This window comes from Halichoerus grypus, chromosome 10 (assembly GCF_964656455.1).
Source record: "Halichoerus grypus chromosome 10, mHalGry1.hap1.1, whole genome shotgun sequence".
Taxonomy (NCBI): domain Eukaryota; kingdom Metazoa; phylum Chordata; class Mammalia; order Carnivora; family Phocidae; genus Halichoerus; species Halichoerus grypus.
In genome coordinates, this window is record NC_135721.1 from 22,878,646 (window position 1) to 22,901,848 (window position 23,203).

Sequence of the window (23,203 nt, forward strand, 5' to 3'; positions counted from 1 at the left end):
CCCCAAACCTCTAAGAGGGGGCCCTTTAACGGGGAGCTTGGCCTCACTTCTGCCTCCTACAGCTCTGGCTCCCACTTCCTATCCTGGTTCCCAGAACTAGACCTTTTATTGTCTCTGTGGTTACACCCCCATGTTGTCTCACCATTTCATGAATGGTGGCCCTGTCCAGCCTCCCATTGTTTCTCTGTTTCTGCTGTGTTTCTCCCAACCTCTGGAAGTCTGCCCCTAAACCCTAGCCCAGGGCCCCTACACCCTAGCCCGGGTCTCAGCTTCAGACCTCAGGAAGTCTGCCCCTAAACCCTGTCTGCTTTCCGACAGCCCTCCCTGAAGCTGCTCAGCCATGAGCCGCCTCTCCTAGCCTGCTTGCTTCCCCTCGGCTCGGTGCCCAGCCTGCCCGGGGCCCACACCCTCGTCACCCTTCGGCAGCTGGCCTGCCCAGGTAGGCAGACTGGCCAGTTCTGTAGCGAGCAAGTTTCCTAAACCTGGCTGTTCTCACGCACTTACCTCAGCCCTGCCCTGCCCCGGGAGCTGGACTTCCTCCCACTTCCTGGGGCCCAGGCGGTTCCCCAGGTCCACCCACTCACCCCTGCGTGGGGCTCGGCCCAGAACCCGCCCTGCTGCGCCTGAGCTCTGCTCTGACAGCGCAACCCCTCAGCAAACGTGTGGGTGTGGACAGACATTTCCCAACCGAGGGGTGCCGTGTGGCCCCTCCTGGTAGTTTAACCAACTATTCCTTGGGTGCCTTTGAAGAGATCAGCCTGGTCACCCTTATTTTAATAACTGGACAAGTCAAGGTGAATTCATTTACAGGTAGCTGTAATCCCCAGGACCCAGCATAACACGTCCTTGAGCCATGGTCTATTTCAACAAGAAAGGACTTGAAGTCATAATTTTCCCAAACTTAAAAAAAGATCAGCTTTGCAGCAGATCTGGAGAATGACCCCTTAGCTGTACCCCGTGGGTGAGAATTCTTGTCTTTTGACAACCCACTGAGCTGGCACTGAATCACCCAATTATTGCAAATTCATTTCTAAATAGAAAGCACTCCGCAGCCACCCATGGAAACATTCCAAGATCTGCAGCTAATATCTAGCGCATTGGCATGCACGGTAGTTCTTCACTTCCATTTTAACCTCGGCAGAAGTTGTGCGGATGACTTGGGAATAAAGTTGGCCGAGAAGCCCCTGGGGGAGACTGGCATGCGCACGAGTGTTTGTGTGCCTGCGTGTACGTGCGTGTGTGCACATCCTCCTGAGCTCCAGCCCCCGCGGGGCGTGGAGAATAGGCTGCTTGTTTGCAAGGCTTGGCTGCACCCACCCAGTTTGAGAGGCATGTGGATGCGTGGGGCAGAGCATCCGAGACACGCCTGCCTCTGACACACAATCCGAGGCCGCCCAGCCGCAGGAGTGGGCTGGAAGCTTGGTGTTGAGGGCTTTGGGTCTGTGCTTGGGAGGGAGGAGAGGAAGGGGGGTGTGTGTCTTAATTCCACCTCAGTCTTCCCATCTCTGGAGCAGTCAGCTTCTAAACAAAGCTCTCAATGGTGACTTGAATGCGGTGACACTATTTAACCTTAAAAAAACCCACAAGGCTTTCCAACCATTTGTAGACTAGGTTTGCTTTAGGCAGATGGAGCGAGACTGGAACGAGAAACAAGGGATTCTGGGGCCAGCCACACCTGTTGGAATTTTTGCTCTGTTCTCTTCCTAGCTGTGTGACCTCAGGCAAGACTCTTCCGGGCTTGGGGGAAGGGGCACTTTGGTTTTCTTATCTGCAAAACCGAGAGAATGCTATCTGCTTCATTCTTTGTTGTGTGGATTAATTGAGTCCAGGAAACTAACCCAGGTAAAACCCCCCAGCTCATCAAGCATTTGACAAATGCATTTTTCCCCTAAATTAAGGCCAGTACTCGAAGGATTAAAGAGTGTCACTGTGGGGTCCAAAGTTATAGTTAGCCTTTGTACCCCAAGGCAAACCAGACTCTGGGGCTGAAAATGGCAAAGGTTTAGAATTTAGCAGACTCTCGGGGCAGTGCACCTTCCGGATCTTTCTAGGAGTTGGAGTTTGGTTGACCCACCCTCTATGGGACAGTCTGGTGCTTGGCTGTCACCCATCGCCTTCTGGGGTGACTGGCATCCGTGTGACCCTGTTGGTTAGCCTGTCAGGCTACTTCCTTCTGTTGAGGCTTGTCCTGGGCGCGGCTGGTTCTGGCCTCCCGTTGCAGCCCGTGGCCCAACACGCAGAGTTCTGGGGGAGAGGCAGCCCTGCCACCGCCCCTCAGTTCTGGGGCACAGGGGCTGTTCCATGGCTCTGTGTCCTTCTTGGGGCTCTCCTCACTGCTGCTGCAGAGAAAAAGGACAGATGCAGATCAAACACTCCTCGGTTGCTCCTTCTGGCCCCCCGTCCCCGCTCCCCTCCGCCCCCATCCATCCTGCCTCTCTCAGTCCCTCACGGTCTGTCTCACCCACAGGCCCGTGGACCCCCGTGCCAGGCCTCCGCCCTTCCTCACCAGGATTGCCGGGCTGGTGCCGTGCTGGGGCCGTGCTCGTGCGTGCCTGCTCTGGTCAGGCACCGTGGGAGCCGAGCCCCCGGTGTTTGTGCGGACGGGTTGAGTCCTGTTCTCCTCCTCATGCCCAGGATCCCGCTGCTCTGAACAAAGCAGCTCCCTCAGGAACTCTGGGAGCTGGGCCTTTATTTTATTTTTGTTTTTAAAGCACTTCTTGTTTAATAAAGGGCTAGGCTTAGCTAGCCTAAAAAAAAAAGCAAAAAACAAAACCCCACCACACCCTGCTTTGCTCAGCAGCCACCCTTTTCCTGAACAGAGTAAAATGCCAAGTGCTTGGCCCAAGCCTGGCATTTGGCTAGAACAGAGCCTCCCAGCTGCTGAGTGACATAGCGAGAGGGCCTTTGAGGGGAGAGGGACACCCAGTGTGCATTGGGGGTGCAGAACGGAGGAGGATCACAAGCGTGGAGGAAGCTCAGGCCAGAAAGGGGACCAGCTCCGGAAGCCACACGGGCTGTGCGCTGGCGGGCTGGCCTCATCCTGACTGCCTGGACGTGGGACTCCGGCTGTCTGGGTTCGAGTCCTGCGCTAACTAGCTGTGTGTCCTGTGGCACATTCATTAATCTCTCTGATTCCCAGTTCCCTTCTTTGTAGAATGGAGATGATGATAGCACGCATCTCGCAGGGCGCTCGAAGGTATCATACTGGGTGAGGCGTGCAAAGTAAACTCTTCGCATACGAACAAGCACATGATAAGCGCTCAGTAAACGACCAGCTGTCACGCTGGTCCTGCTTCGTAGCATGAACAGGAAGTCACGCCTGGAAAGGAAACTAGGGACCACCCTGTCACATGACAGGTAGGCACCTGAGGGTCAAGCCTCGCCATCAGTCACCTCAGGTCCAGGACTGGACCCAGCTCCCATGTGCAGAGACCCAGAAGGTCCTTCTCTCTGCCTCTGACAGCAGGTTCTTAACCGTGCCCTGAGTTTTATTCCGCAGTGTGCTCGGCTCAGTGGTTAGGCTTCCATGAGATGTTGAACCGGTGGAGGGCAAGTTTGAGTCTGGATCCCACTCAGATGAAGGTGGCCGGAATGTGGGGTGAGGTGGGGAACTAAGTGAGGAACTAAGATGGGCATACACGTGATATTTAGGCTGTGAGAATCGTACTGTGTTCCTTTGAGCCAGCCTCACCCACGCTGGCCTCAGGCCTCGGGCCCAGTTCCCAGGCCCTGCGTGATCAAGTGTGATTTTGTGCGCAGGACCAGCTCCCACCTTCCTTGCTTCTTCTCCCTGTGTCCCTTTTAGAGCCGGGAAAGGCATGTGCAGGATGCACCTCCCCTGGGACCCTTTGCTGCTCCCCGACTAGAGTAGCTAGCAGGAAAGGGAGGGGCATGCCTGGCGTGCGGTGTCAGGGGAGGTGAAAACGATTTTGTCCTAGAACCGTGTCTTCCCCGACCCCAACCAGGTTCCACACCTGTGTGCGGCTCAGGCTAGGAGGGAGATTTTCCTGGTTGCCACGATGTGGCCGCGGTTCCGCCTGATCCCAGAATGGCTGGGGAGGCAGGCTGGCCAGGCGCTGCCCCGCTGGTCGGTTGGGACCCTGATCTGGGAAATAGGGTTGGGGGATTGGGCGGCAGAGAGCCCCTGCCTGGGTGGTCCAGTCTAAGCAAAGACTAAAAGCACTGTATTTAGGGGAGAAAATCTGGACCCTTCTTGAATGTTCACAGCGCCCCAGCGTGCTAAGACCTAGAGATGGCACCTCCGCCAGGGGATTCAAAACATAAATAACAGTTGAAGCTGTAATTGAGATTGTTGTAACTGAGCTTCCTAGGTGAGCCTCCAAGGACCGTTCCCAATCCCCTGGGCCCCAAGATCGGGAGGATATAAACATCATCATTTTTTCTATAAAAGGGGCTTATGCCTGGCATGGGATGACGAGAAGTAGGTCAATGCCAGGTTAGGCCAGGTCATCCTGTCTCTGCCGCTACATACCATGCGGTGGGTTGCATCCCTGCAAGTCCCTGCTTGGGGAAACAGCCCATTCTGAGTCTTTCCGGCTCTCTGGCACTGGCTTGTTGGCTAGTTGCATGATCTCAGGCAAATCCTGCCTACTTCCTTGGTCTGGTTTCCCGTACGCAGGAGGGCAGGGAACAGGGTGGGGAAACAGGGCTTTTCTAGCTGGCATGCTTCTGCTCTCAGATGTCAGCTTTACAGGGGTGGAGGGGTGGAGGGACTGGGGGATGAGCATTTTCCCATCACATCCAACACATGCTCACAGTTTCAGTTCCGAGTGGCTCGGAGGTGTGGTCTTACCAGGAGGCAGGGGAAGGAGTGTGAGCCATTATTGCGACCTTCCACGCAACCTTGGGAAGTCTCCCGTTTATGAATCCTCCTTTCTTTCAAGCTACAAGCACTTCTCCCCACCCCCCCACCCCATCTCCCTAAGTGTTGAGATTCAGGACATAAAACAACCTTTTAGGCTGCCCTATTCCGTGGAGAAGCCTGAGAGAAGGGCATTATTTTCCTCTTGAACAATTTTATGTTACTTTATTATTGCTCCTGCTGTTTTAAAATGTTAGTGTTTTTAATTAATGCCATTTTATTGTCCCTGTTCTCCCAAGCTCTTCTCCTGAAGGGCACAGTTTTAGAAATGTAATGAGAATAAGTGGCTAGTGTGAGGGGTAATGCATTAACATTTATCGAGGTTCTTAGATGAAAAGCACTGTGCTGTAGGAAACTCATTTTAGATTTAAGAAAAGAGCAGCATTACATTAAGATTCTTGCAAAAATAATCAATATTTCATTTCTTTCAAGTGGCTGGGGAAGTTCATATAACTATAATAATGCACAACTTTCCCTACATAATTTTATTAAAAATCAACTGCTGAGTACTTTGTAAAAAATTACCATTTATGCCTCAACAGATTGTGAAGTCTGTAACATGTATCACTCTGGCCGAAATAAACTGCTGATTGACCCAACAGTGGGCATTTCGAAGACAGCAAGGACTGTGCTGGTTGAGCTTTGTCCCATTTGGTATCAAGACACATTGATAAGAGCTCTTCTCCAACAGGGTCTCAGATAGACAGTTTTCTGCCCATGCTGCATCCTGGAGAAGATGCATTTCCCCACGTGTTCTACCCACTTGGGCATATGTGTCTTTCTTTCCATGTTCAGGCAATGACTCTACCATGCCTCCTGACCTGTTGCCATCTCATGCCCAGGCCTGCCTACGTGGCTGGGCCAATGACCTGTAAGTCAGCTGCCCTCTCGAGAAAGGCACACTTGGAACTCGGTCTGCCAAGGGTATTGATGGCCATCCTTCCACCTGATTCTGGTACTCGGTGCCCATGAAGGATCTTGTTCTTGCTCTACACACCTCCAAACGGGTAGGTGGAGGTAAGGCTAGAATGGAAGAGAAGTGGAGGCAGGTCTTTGGGGGTGTGGGAAAGCTAAACATTTATAGTCCATACCCCTAGGACCAGTCGTCTCAAGGTATGTCCCCTGGGTGTCCCCGAGACACTTTTGAGGGGGATCTATGAAGTCAAAACTATTTTCAAAATACTGTCAAGATGTTATTTGCCTTTTCCACTCATTCTTTCATGAATGTAGAGTGGACTTTCCCAGTCTACGTCCTGTGTGATGTCCCACCAGATGCATTACTGAAGCAGGTCTGAGAAGGCCACCATCTTTCCTGGTAGCCAGACATGAAAGGAATTTGCAAAAATATAAGACAATGCCACTCCTTCCACTAAATGTTTTTGTTGTGGAAAATATACCTACTTTTAATGGTAATGTATAATGGGGTCATTGAGAAAAATTAATAAGTATTTTAAATATTTCTCAATTTTAATGTATAATACAGTAAAAAGTGATAGATAGAACCTGCCTGCACAAAGGTTCTTTTGGGTTCTCCATAATTCTGAAGAGTTTTAAAGGGGTCCTGGGGCCAGAAAGTTTGAGAACCTCAGTAAACCAGAGAGAACAGAAATCCGCTGCTGGTTCCAGACCGTGTGACAGTGGCTCAGCATGGGGTGGAGGGGGTGGGTAGTCATGGCATCTCTTTTTCCTCAGGTGTAAAATAAAGGGGAGGGTGTGCTTGGATTAATGTGATTGTTTTAAACTCTATTTTTTAACACAGCAGAGCTTCTTTCAGTTAAAATCTTTCTCGGGAACCTGGAATGAGTGACAGACAAAAGCACAGCTGCTCAAGGATGGGTCCGATGGCGGGAGGCTGGATATCCCTCAGCCCCCTTTTCCTCTGCCTCTTCCCTTGGACCCCAAGGGCCTCTGGGCTCTATTGGATTAGCGCAGGGCGGTGGCCCGAGGACCCCCCTTACCTGCTCCTGCTGAGTGCGGATTCCCAAGCGTCGCAGGTGGCACCGGGGGCAGGCAGCCCGAGGCGGATACTCGGCCGGCGGTCAGAAGCCGTCCTTCTGATGAAAGGCTGAGGGTTGAGGGCACACAGAGCCGGGCCCCGCTGGGAGCCCGCCCTCAGCCGTGGCCCCGAGCTCCTCCAGCCTCCTGCGGGGGTCCCCCGAGGGCCGCCGGCTTCAGGGGGCAGCGAGGCTGGGGTGCGTGGGTGGGCTGCTGAAGGGGGCGGGGCAGCTTCAAACAGAGAGGAGGTGGCCGGGCAGAATATGGAACACGTGTTCCCACATGCTTTAGCTGTGGCTGCCCGACTGTCCTCAGGGTCTCTTGTTTGCTGGGGCGCCTGAGCAGGGGACACTGGGGGGGACGGGGAGGGGCCAGAGGAAGGGGAACTCGCTTCTGTGTGCCGGGTAGGGGGGCTGGAGGCCTTGTGCCGTGCGGGTGGGCTCGCGGGGGGAGTGCTGGGCGGCTTGTGCCAGGGTGGGGGGGAGGCTCCTTCCTTCGTCGCTGGGGGGCTGAGCACCGTGGGGCTTACCGGAGGGCTGACGGGCGGGCTGGGGGAGCCGTGCACGGAGGGGACGCTTGGCTGGGCGGATCTGTGAGAGGGGAGCTGCCTCCTGTCCGCTCGGGCTGTCCAGTGTCCCCTTGCGGCAGAGGCCTTCCTGACCAGCGAGGGGCTTCTCTCCTGGCTCTGCCTGGGGGCCTCGGGAGAATGTGGCCCTCGTGTTGGCCTGGCCAGGCTGGGTTCCAAGGTCCTGTTCGGCCCAGATGTGTGGCTGGAGGGGTGCCAGGGGATGGCCTTCTGGGGATGCTTGGACAGGCTGGTGGCCCTGTCTGCGGGTGCCTGACTCTGAGCCCCTCTGCCCTCCACCTCTGGGTTTCCGCTGGTTGCTGGTGGGTGGCTCAGGTCCAAGGTGAGCTTTCTGGTACTGCAGCCACTCTTGCTGCCCCCTGGCCCTGTGCTGTGGGGCCTGGTGGGGGCAGTCGTGCTCTTGCTGGGTAGCAGGTCAGTGGGGCTCATGGAGGCTCTTAGCTTTGGGGAAGCCCACGTTCTCAGGGCAGGGTCAGCCCCTCCCGGCCCTGGTGCATGGGTCCCGTTGGAGGAGCCTCCTGCTGGCTTGCTGCTCTCTGGGGGCTCCAGAGAGGTGAACGATTTGTCCATCAGGATTTCCAGAGGCGGTGGAGGCAGATGCTCTGGGTCCTCTTCTGTTTCATAGTTGAAATTGAGGTCCTCCCTCTTGGACGCTCCTGCTGTCAGCAGAGGGGGGAAAATAGGAGCTAAGGGCCTCCACGCTGGGCCCAGCTTGAGAGATTCTCCACTCGCTGCTGGAGAAATTCGGGGCTTTGGATACAAAGGGGCAAGCCCCCTGTAAATGGGAAATCTGGGGGGCATGAGGGGGACCCCCCACTTCCTGAGGCAGGGGCTTGGCCCGGCATCCTTGGAATCTCCCAGGGTCCTCAGACTCTCAGTGGGACTAAAAGTTTCAATGAGTTTCTTGACCGATGTTCTGGTGGGACAGCCCCTGACATTCCAGTCCTCGGCCCCCCGAGCCTCACTGGTCTTCTCACCCGATGGGATGACGACTGGCAGCCCCTCAGGCTCCCGCTGCCGGGGCTGTTCGCCCTCAGGGCGGGGACTGCATTTCTGCATGATGCTCTTGTCCTGACTCGGTAAAATGACAAAGTTCTTGGTGAGGGACGCCTTCAGCTTGCTGCTTGTGACGCTCGGCGCGCTCCCGCAGGTGTCGGACCTCCGAGCCACGGCGTGGGGCTGCGCGACCTGCTCCGGGCTCTGCCCCTGCTGTCGCGCTCCCAGGGCGTAAAATGCCTCCAGCCTCCGGCTCAGGTCTCTCTGGACCCTCTGCAGCTCCTGGAGGGTGGAGTCCTCCACTTGGCTCTTCAGACAGCCCTCTGACTGGGACCTCCTCTGCCTCAGAGGGGCCCTGCTGCCGCTGGCTGTCCTGGGTCTCGGGGGCACCGCTGTCCTCCTCTCGTCCTCGTCGGCCCAGTCCTGGGGCCCAGAAGGCACAGGGACAAACTTGATCCTTTCACTGATTGCTTCCTTCATCTTCAGAATCATTTCCTGGGCTTGGGGGTTCCTGAGCCTCCTGGGGTGTGGCTGAAATGGGCCTTCCGGGCCACCAGGTGAAGAGCGCGGCCTGGGAGGGAAAGAGTTTTCCTGCTGTGGACCCAGACTCATGCCACTCACCTGGTCCTCCTCCTCCTCCTCTGGGCTACTGTCCTCCCCTTCAGTGACGGAAGGAGTGTCCACCAACCGGGAGCCTTTAGAAAAATGTGCTTCTGTGGAGATCCCAATCCCAAGGGAATCACACCGAGTGCTTTTGCCCATCCCCAAAGGCCTGGCGGTCGTAGTTTCTGGGCCTGTGCTCGAGGGGCGTGGGCCCCCTGCTCCACCCTGTGCCGCGGGCTGAACCTTTGCCGACGGAGGCCTCCAGAGGGGGCAGTCCTGGGGTGTGTCGGAACCCATCTGGAAAGGACTTTGCTGCCAGGCCTGTCCTGACAGCCTGGCTTCCACCGGGGATGAAAGCACCAGCTTCCGTTCTGCGGGCTCCGACCCCGAGTCCCAGCTGGCTTGCTTGCCCAGCTTGTCCACCAGCTGCACAGAGTCGTTGTCCCCACCGATGCCACTGTCCTCGGAGCACAAGGGCACACCCTGCATCCCAGGGTCCCCGTGGCCGCTCGCCAAGTTCTCCAGTTGCCCCAGAGCCCGCAGGAGGCATTCATCCACACCCCTCTTTGTGCTCAGCTTCTTTCCCAAGTGGCTCGCGGTGTCATGGTGGTAACTGCTGGAGCCCTCCAGGAAGCGGCCAGTGATCGAGGCCACCGTGCCACTGAGCACCAGCAGCTTGCTGACTGTGTACTGCAGAAGCTGTTGCAGGAGATCTGGCTGGTCCTGAGGCTCTCCTTTCCTCAACGGCCAAGCCAGATCGTCCCGAACTTCCTGGAGGAGCATTTCTCCCTCCTTGGAGATCTCCCCCAAGAGCCGGTTGACCTCATCAAAGCATAGCAGCAGGAAGCTGACCATGGGCTGCAGCAGCTCTTGGGTCTGGGTGGCCTGATGGGTGATGGACAGGATTGCTTCATATTTGGAGATGCAGGTGTGGAGGTAGGTGTAGGCGTGCTGGTGGGCCTTCACCAGGGGCTCAGGGAAATCCACTTTGCCTTCAGGCTCATGAGCAGGAAGGACGGTCTGGCAGCAATGGCCCTGTTGGCCACACGTGTGGCATTTCAGCTTCCTTTGCTGGGTGCTCCTTTCTCCACTCTCTTCCCCAGAAGAGACTGTCCCCTGTAACCCGTGGGAGCTCTGTGTCTTGGATGGAAGGTCCTGAGCCATGTGGCTTTGTGATTTGTCCAGCTGGGATGCGGAGATTCTGGTTTCTGGGGGCAGTCCTTCCCTATCTTTCCCTTGGCCTGCAGTGGGATCTCTTGTGAGCCGATAGAGACCTTCAGCTGGGCTTTGGGTCCACCTGGCCCTCAGCTGCTCCTCTGTCAGCCTCTGTCCCTGGGTCGGGTCTCCCCCAGAGTCATAGCAGGTGGAGCTTGGAAGTAGCAAAGGGATAGAGCATCTTGCACCGCCCCCTTGACGTCCCGGCAAAATTGCTTTGGGCTTTTTAAAAAACTGGATGCCACTCTTAGCAACGCTATTAACAACGTCATTGTGGGAAGGTGTACACCCCATGATTCCAGCTTCTAGTTACCTCCCACCCACAGTCTTCACAATTTTCAGAGAATCATCCTTGAAATAGGAACCAAAGGCAGCCTTACCAGTCGGTCCAGGCAATTTCCAGGCCAGAATGCCCTGAAGTCCATGGCGCCAGGTCCTCGGAACCAACTTTCTTTACTTCCTTGGCCCCAGCGTGTAGAGGCGGTGGTGCTTGTGGTCTTGTTGCTCTATGTCTCGAACCCTCCGCTGTGAGGGAGCAACGGGGCAGTTCTAAAGGACCTCAGTCTCGTGCACTACGCGCCTGCGTTCTGCTCGAGTCCTGACAGATGTGGATGGCAAGTGGAACTTTAAGCCTATTAGGTTAATCATGCCCTAGCCAGTCAGCACTCACAGTGTGTTCTAATATAGAACTTCTCAGCATTTACTATCTTGGGAAACGGATTATTTTTGCACGTGCTTATGCTTTTAATTCTGTTCAGACGCCTGCCGTATGAAACCTAGAGAAATGAGCCATAATTGCAAAAAGCTCTGGAAGAGACACATTTGTGGAAGAGAAGGGAGGGCTCGCAGGCTACAGATCCTGGCAGAGAAGCGACCTTCACAGTTTAATAAGGGCAACCCAGCCAAGTGTGCTCCAACCTGCTATTATCAAGGAGACCCCAAAACACACAGTAAACAGTAATTGAAGCAATACATTGTTGTTTGTGTGGCTTATACAAACTCTACGGCTCTAGTGCTAGAGAACTTCTCTAAATAAGACAGGGAATAAAGAAGGCAAGGTGGCTTTCCTTTACACTAGAAAAGTGAGTTGACAGCAGGGAGGACGTCTTCCCTGGTTTGGAGGGGAAAGCAGAGTAAACTCACTGCCATATAAAGCTCAAGGCTGGTCCCTGCGGAGCAGAGGGGCTCAGGGAGGCAATGCTCTTAAAGAAAGAGGCTTTTAATTAAATCTTTCTCATAGGAAAATAAGCCAACCTTAGGCAGTAGGGAGCCGTTTGGTCATTAGGAGTAGAACATTGGGGAAAAATGTATTTTCCTTTTTAAGCACAGCTTCTACACAATCTGAGCGTGGAGCTCTTGTCCATAGTGAAGGGTAGAGGCTGCCCATTTTAAAACTCCTTTTAAACTTGTAAAAAGTGCCACAAGTCTAGAGCAAGGAGTAGAGAGACTTGGGTTCAAATCCTGCTCCTTCTCCTTTTAGTTGGGGGAGCTTCCAAAGTCATCTACCTGCCTTGAGGTAAGCCCATCTTTGGAATGGGGATAATGGTACCTACTTCATGGAGCCGTTGTGGGAATTAAGTTGATTCATGCTTGGTAAGTGCTTGGTGCAGTGCCTGGCCAGTGATAAATTAAAAAAGAAAGAGAGAAAGGGAGAAAGGAAAGAAAGAAAGAAAAAGAAAGGGAAGAAAAGGAATTCCTTATTCCTTTCCCCCTGGCATCTAAGCCACTTATAATAATACAAGTCATAAGAAAATTCATGAATTAGCCCAGGACCAAGCCCCAATCCTTTCCTGAATTATCTGGAAATAATGCAGCCCTGGATCTGGGTTTTGGCCCTTTTGTGCGTGCAGAATGACCTTTGCTCAGCACACTGTTGCCTCAGGATTTCCTCACCGTGTCATTCCTCTGCTCTTAAACACACAATCCCTGTCATCTGCACCAGGAAGAGGGGCTTTTACTGAACCATTTCTCATTTTTGCTGGTTGCTAATTTCTAATTTTCCTAATAGAAAAAAAAGATCGTATTGAGCATCTCCTGAAGGTGCTGAGATTGGACTTGATATTCGGGCTTTACAGTTTTCATTTTCTCTTCCAGAGCCCTGTACAAGTGAGGAAAATAATCCTGTGGGTGTCCGGATGGTTTCAGAACCAGAAAGGACGGAGGGACACCTCCTGCGCCGTGAGCAAGCTGGAGACGGGCTACTGGGGCTGTGTGCTGAGCCTGAACCTATCACAGCCCTCTGCCCCAGAGTGCATAATTAATAAAGTTATCCGATCTGTTTATTTGAGGCCGAACTCATGGGAAACACAAAGCTGACTCAGTGCCTGGGGGCGAGCTGTGTTAGGCATCAAGAAGTTGTTTCATTTGTCATGGTGCTAGGCTGGCTCAGTAAACAAGTGTGCCATGTGGGAAGATGCTTCTTTCTTCCATTTAACAGAGGGGAAAGCTCATCTGAAGGGTTCTTTATGTAAATTCTTCTCCTCTCGGGATTTGGGGCCCTGGTCAAATCATCTTTATGAAAAACTTTGATTTAAGTGGCTAAAATTATGTACAAACCAATGATCAAAATAAAAGTATTTGCCTGGAGGATCAGCTGTCAGGTAGCTCTGTGCCTTGTAGAATGGTTTTCTTGACTACTCCAAATAATTTAAGAAGCTCTTTATTCATTGCCACTCATTTTTCATCAAGACTAACTTTTGTTTTTCTTTCTTTTCAAACTGAGTTTGCCTCAAATGAAAAAAAGAATTACTTTGAGTGGAAATGTAAGATGACCCAACTACTTTAGAAACTTGTTGACAGTTAAGCAAACACCCATCTTATGACCCATCAGTTCCACTCCTAAGAATTTACCCAAGAGTATTGAATACATAGGTCCTCAAAGGGACTAGTACAAGAAAATTCCTACTAGCTTTATTCATAATACCCTCAAATTGGAAATAATCCAAATGTCTGACAATAGGGAAATAAATAAATTTGGCATAATTGTACAATGGAATACTTCCCACAAATAAAAAGAAGAACCTACCGAAACATGTAACAATATAAATTTTAAAGTTATTATGCTGAGTGAAAGAAGCCAGGCATAAAGGGGAACATATGGAATAATTCCATTTATATAAATTTCAGTAACATGCACAACAATCTATAGTTATAGAACTCAGAAAAGTGGCTACTGCTGGGAAGAATTATTAACTGGATATGGGCATGAGGGAATTTCTTAGAGTGATGGAAATGTTCTATATCTTGACCTGGGTAGTGGTTACATATATATGTACAAATTCCTTGAGTTGTACACTTAAGTTGTGTACTTTATGTATGTTAACACACACACACACACACACACACACACACACACACACACACACAACTAAAATGCAGTACTGTATGCTCTACTTTGTACCTAAAAGAGTCCCAGCTATAATGCTCTTGATCTTGGAAAAGGGTCCCTGTATTAGTTGCCTATTGTTGCATAACAAATTACCTCAAAATTTAGCAGCTTAATACAGCAAACATTGTCTCATTATGAAACACTATGTTTCTGTGGGTTGGGAATTTGGGAGCAACTCACAGGGTCGTTCTGGCTAAGGGTCTTTTATGAGGTTGCAGTCAAGACATTAACCAGGGTTGCAGTCATCTGAGGGCTTGACTGGGGCTGGTTGACTTGCTGCCAAGGTAATAGATCATTCACATGACTATTGACAGAAAGTCTCAATTCTTTGCTTGATGTCTTTAGGAGTCATCAGTTCCTCATCGTGTGGACCTCTCCACAGTCCTGCTTAAATGTCCTCACAACATGGCAGCTGGCTTACCCTAGAGTGAGCTGTCCAAGAGAGAGCAAGAAGGAGGTCACTCTATTCTCATCTCAGAAGCCATATGCTTTCACTTTCTCCACATTTTATTCTTTGGAAGACAATCTCTAAGTACATTTCAGGCTCAACAGAGAAATTAGGCTTCACATTCAAAAGGTCACCAAAAATTTAAAAATCTGGACATATCATTCATATGTCAAACTGTGACATCCAAAAGATAATTATATACGGTAAATATTAACTTACTAAAGGCTCATCTTTGCCCTTCAGCATGTTAAATAAATTCTACCCCATTTTTAAAATCATGTGGCTTTAAACTAATTGATCAGTAAAAGAAGGTTCTATTGTGGCATCAATTTTGAGCCACTACTGTAGGTCATTTAAACAATCTGATAAGATGTCTTATTTCGCAAGTTCTGTCAGTGTCACTAGTGAGCATTCCTGAACCTTAAAAGCTAAGAAACATCTCCTACTGCCCAAGGCCTTGGGTGTATCTGGTCCTTCAGATCTGAAGGGATGATCTTTGCACACAATTCCCTGATCCAAATGTGGGATAAACAGACAACATGTAACTGTTGTAGTGAGCTATCAGGAAAAAGGAGCTAATGTTTGTGTTCCAGGTGTGGTGTTAGGAACTTTACATATATCATTTCACTAGCTCACCTCTCCTGCTTTGCTGAGGAGAATCATTACCCATCATTAAAAAAATTAACTTGGTTATTGTTATATATGTCAGTGCAACCCACCCAGAGTTGCTTATGTGATAAGCAATTTTTTTTAAGATTTATTTATTTATTTAGAGGGGCAGGGGCAGAGGGAGAGAAAGTCCAACATGGGGCTCAATCTCACGACTCTGAGATCACGACCTGAGCTGAAACCAAGAGTCAGACACTTAATGGACTGTGCCACCCAGGTGCCCCCCATGTGATAAGCAATTCTATCAGAAATCACCATGTGACCTTCAAGTGTCTGTCCTAAGCGGCTTCTCTTTTAGTGATCACATTAGAAACCCTATTTTTACCCCATCTTCATATGTATGGCTTATTGTCTTAGTAGCCACACGGACATTTTATGGTATCTCTGGAGGTGGATTGCTTAACCTGAGATGTCTCTGAGGATCCACCAAAATAAATTTCATCTATACTATGTAGCCTATATTTGAAATCAAAGTATCCTAAATGTACCTTCCAAATTTGGCAAAAATTCATCCAATTTTTTTTTTTACATGATAAGAGAAGCTGTTTTATTGCAAAGACTTAATTCTTATCTATAACAAACAATGCCCAAATCTCAGTGACAGCACATGGAGAGTTATTGCTGCCCACAGAATGCTAACGTAGAAGTTCTTAGTTGAGTTGCTGTCTTAAATAGCTCTCCTTCAAGTGGAGATCCAGGCCCTTCCACGGGGAAACATCAGCAGTTTCTTTCTTTCTTTTTTTAAAAGAATTTATTTATTTATTTGAGAGAGAAAGAGAGAGAGAGAGCACGAGCAGAGGGGAGCGGCAGATGGAGAAGGAGAGGCAGACTCCCTGCTGAGCAGGGAGCCCTACACAGGACTCCATCCCAGGACCCTGGGATCATGACCTGAGCCACAGGTGGATACTTAACCAACTGAGCCACCCAGGTGCCCCATGTCAACAGTTTCAATACATGACCTCCAAGGCAGAAGGGGAAGAGTGTGGGGAAGGCATGCCATATACTCAACTATCTTTGCTCAGAGTTGACACCCATCATTGCTGCTCACATTTTAATGTCTAGGACTTATTCCATGGCCTCACTTAGATGCAGATGGACTGGGAAATGTCATCAGTCCCTGGCAGGACAACCACTTTTCAGCAACATCTCTATACCATGGAAGGGGAGCCCCAAATTTTGGTGGTCAAGTAGTCTCCTCTGTCACACCCATATTTCCAGATGAGGACAGAGTCTGAACAGTTTCAGATAATTTGCTCAGGTCATATAACTAGCATATAGCTGATGTGGGATTTGGAGCCCGGACTCTCGGATTCCAAAGCTGGTGTTATTCCTATGACATTTTTTTGATAAGATATCTGCGTTTCAAGCTTCACTTAGGATGGATGGTTCATCTCCTGTTGGACTTTTCAGTCATGAACTCGGATTCTGGCCCCACCAGGAGGAAGCTTGCGGGAGTCCATGAGAAGTAACTTCAGATTTGCTCTGCAACCCAAAGAAGACCTCCAGGTTGCCCCTTTAAACCTTCTCTGTCTCTGACTAATGATGACTTGGCTGGATGGTCATTGATTTTTATTTTGTCCCTGGATGGGGACTTCCAGATAACCTCTAGCTCTAAATTCTAGATCCCATAGGTAGTCCCATGCTCTGGTACCTCTGACTTCTCAGCCCAGATTCCAGGTCTCTGACCCTCAACTGGTTCACCTCCTAGGATGCTAGCTAGCCAGAGTGGTGGTTGGGGCCAGGGAATTAAATATGTAAAATAGCTTCATATTAACTACTGAATAAAGTCATTAACAGAGGAAGACGAAGATTGGACTTTTATTCCCAGAGGTATTTTAAAGTAAGAGATGTTGATTTCAGCAAAAATGTTTGCATTTCATAAACATGCTTGCATTTCACAAGCATTGTAATTTTATTTTTGCTTATTACCTTCCACTCTTTTCTTCTACTTGTGTATATATTCTGCATAGCTGTTAATCATATTGTACATGCCATTATATTATCCTTGTTCACTAAAAACACATTATAAACATTTTCCATGATACAGTTTCAAAATACTTAAGGGAAAACCCCTGTTGTATATAATCCAGTCAACAATCTTTCACTTTAACAAAAAGATAAATAGCAGAGTCTGTAGGTATAAATCAAAGTACAATTTATGAATTTGTTAACTCTTCTTCCCCCATGCAGATGTTTCTCAGGGAGAAGACCTTCACAGAAATGCATATAGACATAACCGTGCATACCTCTTCTGTGGCGTAGGTGGATTGGAGAAGAGAGAGGGTGACCAGATGTACTGGATGTGTCTGAGAAGCCCATGCCTAGCAAAGATGAACATCTTGATAGTAGTGAGGTGGGGACTTAAATCTCACGTCTGGCTGACTCTCAGGCTCCTGTTCTTTCTGTATTTAGGTTATCTCTATTTTAAATAATACTGAAATATCCTTGTAGGTAAATCTTTGACCACATTTGTGATTATTTCCTAAGAATAGTTTCTGGATGTGAATTGCTTAGCCAAAGAATATAATATTAAAATAATTTAATTGACTTAATTTTTCTAGAACAGTTTTAAGCTTACAGAAAAATTGAGCAGAGAGTTCCCATATACTCCCTCTCAACACAGTTTCCCCCATAATAACATCTTACATTAGTGTGGTGTATTTATTACAATTATTAAACCAATTCATAATTATTAGCTAAAGCCCATACTCTATTCAGAATTCCTTAGTTTTTACCCAATGTCTTCTTTCTGTTTCAGAATCCCATCCAGAACACATTACATTTAGTCCTCATGTCTTCTTAGGCTCCTCTTGACTATGACAGTCTCAAACTTGCCTTGTTTTTGATGACCTTGACAGTTTTGGGAAGTACCAGTCAAATTGTTGGCTGTCTCTCAGTGGGGATTTGTCTGATGTTTTTCTCATGATTAGATAGGAGTTATGGGTTTTTGAGAGGAAGATCATAGAGGTAATGTGCCATTTTTATTACATCATATCAAGAGTACATACTATCAACATGATTTACAACTGCTGATGTTGACCTTGATCACCAGGCTGATGTGGTGTGTGTGAGACTGCTCAGCTGTGAAGTTATTTCCCCATCCTCTTTCTCTACTATACTCTTTGGAAGTATGATGGGAAGCCACACTTAGGGAGTGGGGAGTTATGCTCCCCCTGAATATAAATATTTCTAAGGCTTTTGGTACAAGTTGTGGAATTACTCTCCAGGAAGAAAGATTATACCAGTCTACATTCCCAGCAGAAATGTGCATACGTATCTACTTTATTGCAAACTTGCCGGCATTGGATATTGTCCTTAAAAAAAATCTGTGGATTTTATTTTTTTTATTTTTATTTATTTTTTTTTTTTAAGATTTTATTTATTTATTTGACAGAGAGAGAGTTAGTGAGAGCAGGAACACAAGCAGGGGGAGTGGGAGAGGGAGAAGCAGGCTTCCCGCCGAGCACGGAGCCCGATGTGGGGCTCGATCCCAGGACCCTGGGATCATGACCTGAGCCGAAGGCAGACACTTAACAGCTGAGCCACCCAGGCGCCCCAATCTGTGGATTTTAAAGAGGGAAAATGGTATCTCATTTCTATTTGCATTCATAAATTTATTGGAGAGTTTGTGTATTTTAAAAACTATATGCTCTGTTGGCCGCTTGCATATGTTCTTTCAGGGATTACTTGTACATCCTTTGCTCATTTTTAGATATTGGGGTATTTAACTTTGTTTTGTTAATCTTTAGTATATTGGTATTTCATTTGGTCATATATGTTGCCATGTTGCCAGTATTTTTTTTTTTTAAAGGTTTTTTTGTTTATTCATTCGAGACACAGAGATACAGAGAGAGAGAGAGAATATGAGCAGGGGGAGAAGTAGAGGGAGGAGGAGAAGCAGGCCCCCCCGCTGAGCAGGGAGCTCATTGCGGGGCTTGATCCCAGGACCCTGGGATCGTGACCTGAGCCGAAGGCAGACGCCCAACCATCTGAGCCACCCAGGCGCCCCGCCAGTATTTTTTTTTTAAGTTTTCCTTTTTCTTTTTAATTTTATTTATGATATTTTTTGGAGCATGGACATTTTCATTTCACATGATCAACTCTTCGGTCTTTTTCTTTATAATTTTTAACTTTGTTGTCATGTTTAGAAAGGTTAAATTTATACTTTGTAAGATATCTGAACAAATTTACATTTGGGAAGTTATTAGTATTATTATTTTAAGAAGTTATAATTTTTAAATGTTGGGTTCCCATGAAATGGGGGGGGCATGGCCTAGCTAGATTGAACTTTGGAACAGTTAAAACATTTCAAGGACACATTTGAAATGGACATATGTCAAGATGGATAACTGTAAATCATGGCCTCTTGAGAATTTCTGGGACTGGTTTTAATGTATTAAAGAATTCTTAAAATGGTAGTGAACTGGCTGACGTGATACTAAGTTCTTTGGGGCCACAAAATGGCAAACTAATGGGGTGACTTGAAAATGTGTTAAGTGAGCACTTAGGTGAGAGAGGAGCTTTAAAGAATACGATGATAAGAAATGTGATTCTTAAGAGGCGAATTCGATCACCATCCTTCAGTAATTTGCATATCCAAAAGGGTAGTCAGAAATGGGGATTTGGGGTCTTGGGAGTGGTGGGGTGGTAGGGGTGGCCAGAAACATGTATTTCCACAAGTAGCTATTTCCAAAGCCTCCAAATTTTTAGAATAGTCTCGTTTAGAATTTTCTTCTGAGCCAACATCAGTCATGAAATAAAATTAGTCTAATTAAGGTTAGTTGTGCCTCACAAGGTAAAACAGAACATGGAAACAAAGCAGACCATGCTGTGGCAAACTGAGATGCGGAATGTCAATTGATGTGCTTTTGTCTCTCCTTATACTCATCAGATCTTTTCAGTGCATCTCAGACCCCTTTCCTCAGGGCAATGTGGGGTGGGGGGAGCCCTTCAGTGAAGCACCAGAGAGCAAGTCAATGAATCACTGACATCGAAGTTCAAAGGCTCCACTCAGGGATAGGACAGAAAAGATCTGCAAAGGGATTGGAGGAGACAGAAAATGCCCCCCCCCCCCCTTTCCAATAGTTAAAGAATACCTCCTGAGCTAGGAATGGGAAAGAGTTGGGAGAGAAGCCGCAGGGTTATGTGTGAGTGTGGGACTTCTGTGCCCGCTTCTGATCGCAAGGCCTCATCTGGAGGGTTCTGAGAGAACCGGTTCTCATGCCCCCTTCCTGGGCCATAGCCTGACGCTGGGAGATAGCAAGCCAGCAAGCCTTGAGGAGAAGTGCCTCATATCACCCTGAAGTGGCAGAATAGGAAGGTTGGTGTGGCATGTCCAGGTACGAAAGAATGGGAGATTTGCCCACCCCAGGCTCCCACGGGTCAGACTGGCATAAGAGGAAACCTACAATGTCCTGAAGGCTTCCATGTGGAACAAATCTATCAGAGAAAGAGAGAAAGCCAGGGGGTCAGCCAGCCCAGGATGAGGCTGGGAACCGGGTGAGGATGGACCTGCCCTCTCAATGGAGAAAACTAACAGGAACCCCCTTATGTCCCATAGACCAGCCAGGTCACCTCTCAAGGGAACACATTTATCTGCTGGACAGGACAGATGAAGACCATGTAGGGGGGGCTCCTCGGATAAGCCCTTGAGATTTGAGATTAGTTCCAGGGAAGAGAAGCAGAGGGAGAAAGAGAGAGAGAGAGAGAGTTTTAAACCTAATTGTGACTGAATTATAAACTTGAATTGTCTAAGAAATGACTGAATTTGAATGAGTTTATCTGAGAGTGACTAGGTTGAATTTTCTCTGCTTTGAGGCAGAATGGAGGCTCAAGGCAGAAATTACCCTCAATTATAGAAGAACAGAGAAAATGACCTTTTTGCACGCTCGAGTCAGTGACTGTGAAATCTGTGCTGGCTCCGATAATTACAGGCAGCCAGGTGTCAGCAAAATCTCAAGAATAGACCACGGAATCTATAGGCTGCTTGTCCAAGTTATTACCTCATCTGTTGCCATAGCTCAAAAGGTCAACATGATGTCTTCTCATTAGAAACCCTGACAAAATCCATTCAAAGTCCTGTTCAAATTGTTCTCTTTATAGCAGAGAGCTGAGCTAACACTTGGTGGAAAAAAGAACAGTTTTTGGAGTTCAGAGGAGGCCCAAGTCCAGGTTGTAGCCCGCTGACGCAGGTAGTGCTGGGATTTTCTGTCTGCCCCTTCCAGATGCACGCTCCACGCCCCTGCGCCCTTGCCAGCACCCTGGGAGGCGGGTCCCTGGCGCTCCAGCCCTAGAGAGGCGCCGCCCAGGACTTGGAGGAGGGACAAGTGAGTCTGGGTATTGATTCCCCAGTCTCCCCTTCGGGAGAGTCTCCTCAGCACCCAGGCTTCTTCCGGGCCGGACCCTGTTAGCCATGCTTCTTCCTTCACCACTGCTTCCAGCAACCTCAGAGGTAGGTTCAAGGTCATAACTCTGCTCTCCGGCCCTTTAAATCTGGTATCCATAGCATCACAAGCAATGTCATTATTATGTATCTGCTGCCAGTAGAAAAGCGGGCTGGTGCACTCAGGGGAGGCCTCCACCACAGGGAGTCAAGTCAAAGCCACCACCACCCTGGCTTTCTGTAATTGAAATCTGCATATGGGCCTGAGGGGGCCCATTAGGAAAACACCTATTTTCATAGACTCCCAACCAACACTCTAAACAATTGGTGCTTTGCTGAGGAAGACCCATGAGAAATTGACTTTTTTTTTTTCTGGGTGACATTGAGAGGACAGTGTCATGATTGGGTAAGTTTCATTATAAAATGAATCTCATGCCCACCCAGGCCTCTGATGAAACCTCATTTGTGCTCAGGCCAGGTGAGCAGCCTGAACAAAGCATGCTATTGTTTTAGATAAATTAATATGGGTTTCAGTAGTTGGACATATGCTGCGAGGCCATTTAGACACATTTTACAGACGTGTATCCTTTCCTACGTAATAACACCAAAAAGTCAAAAAGGCATTTCAGTGCTGAGAACCTGAATGAAGTATTAAAAATGCTTCACAATCCACTCCTTTTTTTTTTTTTTTAATTTTTTACAATCAATGAGCCAATATTGATATGTTACCGTTAACTGGAGTTCATAATTTACATGACAGTTCACTCTTTGTGGCATATATTCTATGGCTTTTGACAAATGCATAACATCATGTACCCACCATTACTGCACCATACACAATGGTTTCACTGCCCTTAAAAATCCCTTGTGCTCTACCTGTTCATCCTCTTCTTCCTCCCTCCCCAGCCCCTGGCAACCACTGATCTTTTTACTGTCTCTCTTCTTTTGCCTTTTCTAGAATGTCATACAGTTAGAATCACATAGTATGTAGCCTTTTCAGACTGCCTTCTTTCATTTGCCAACATGTGTTTAGGTATCCTCCAAATCTTTTCATTGCTTGATAACTCATTTCTTTTTATCACTTTCAATATTCCATTGTATAGATGTACCACAATTTGTTTATCCATTCCCTTACTGAAGGATGTGTTGGTTATTTGCAATTTTGGGTTAATTATGAAGAACTCTGCTATAAACATTCATGTGCAGGCTTTTGGAGACAAATTTTCAAATCACTTAGGTAAATATCTAGGAGTGAGACGGCTGCATCATAAGATAAGACTATACAGTACTTAGAGCTTTATAAGACACTACCAAACCGTCTTTCAAAGTGGCTGTACCATTTTTCATTCCCACCAGCAATGAATGAGAGTTCCTTTTGCTCCACATTCTTGCCCAAATTTGGTGTTGTCAGTGTTTAGGATTTTAGCCATTCTAATAGATGTGTAGTAGTAGCTCATTGTTTTAATTTGCAGTTCCCTGATAGCATATGATGTTGAGCATCTTTTCACATGGTTTACCTGCCATCTTCTTTGGTGAGGTCTGTTCAGATCATTTTCCTAAGTTGAGTTGTTTTCTTACTGTTGAGTTTTAGGAGTTCTTTATGTATTTTGAGTACAAGTCCTTCATTAGATATGTGTTTTGCAAAGATTTTCTCCCAGTCTATGGCTGCTTTTCGTTTGTTTAACAGGGTCTTCTGTAGAGCAGAAGTTTTCAGTTCCCATGAAGTCCAGCTTGTATTTGGTGTTGTATCTAAAAAGTCATTACCAAATGCAAGGTCATTAGTTTGTTTCTTATGTTATTTTCTAGAAGTTTCATAACTTTGCATTTTACATATACACCCATAATCCATTCTGAGTAAGTTTTTGGGAGAGATATAAGATCTGTGTCTAAATTCATTTTTCTGTATATAAACGTCTAGTGGTTCCAGCACCATTTATGGAAATACAATTCTTTTTCCATTGAATTCTCTTTGCTCCTTTGTGAAAGAGTGCTTGACTGCATTTGTATAGGTATGTTTTTATATGGGTATATTTTGCTCT

At 48.0% G+C, this 23,203-nt stretch overlaps 2 protein-coding genes and 1 long non-coding RNA gene across 3 annotated transcripts in view; 2 read left to right on the top strand and 1 right to left on the bottom strand.

Moving 5' to 3' along the window:
• Positions 1-339: 339 nt before the first annotated feature.
• On the bottom strand, positions 340-10,691 carry PCARE (photoreceptor cilium actin regulator). Its single transcript, XM_036113249.2, has 2 exons — positions 6,841-10,691; positions 340-2,339 (listed from the first exon to the last, which is right to left on the bottom strand). The coding sequence occupies exons 1-2, from the start codon at positions 10,569-10,571 to the stop codon at positions 2,159-2,161; spliced, it is 3,912 nt and encodes a 1,303-aa protein (XP_035969142.1). The 5' UTR covers positions 10,572-10,691; the 3' UTR covers positions 340-2,158.
• LOC144379200 (uncharacterized) lies at positions 5,777-12,863 on the top strand. Its single transcript, XR_013441636.1, has 2 exons — positions 5,777-5,889; positions 12,372-12,863. It is a non-coding gene; the product is annotated as an uncharacterized LOC144379200 (long non-coding RNA).
• Positions 12,864-21,130: 8,267 nt separating this feature from the next.
• The window catches only part of CLIP4 (CAP-Gly domain containing linker protein family member 4), a 96,677-nt gene continuing 94,604 nt past the window's right edge, over positions 21,131-23,203 (top strand). Inside the window, exon 1 of the mRNA XM_078056138.1 lies at positions 21,131-21,233. The gene's annotated coding sequence lies outside the window, so the exon portion shown is untranslated. The remainder of the gene's footprint in view (positions 21,234-23,203) is intronic.

Bases quoted from the DNA above. Each gene is read 5' to 3' on its own strand.
- PCARE (XM_036113249.2), bottom strand. From the start codon at position 10,571: ATGGGGTGTACACCTTCCCACAATGACGTTGTTAATAGCGTTGCTAAG. The intron at 2,340-6,840 runs GTAAGGGGGGTC...TTTTCTCTGCAG, and splicing joins TCCGCACTCAGCAGGAGCAG to CAGCAGTGAGGAGAGCCCCA.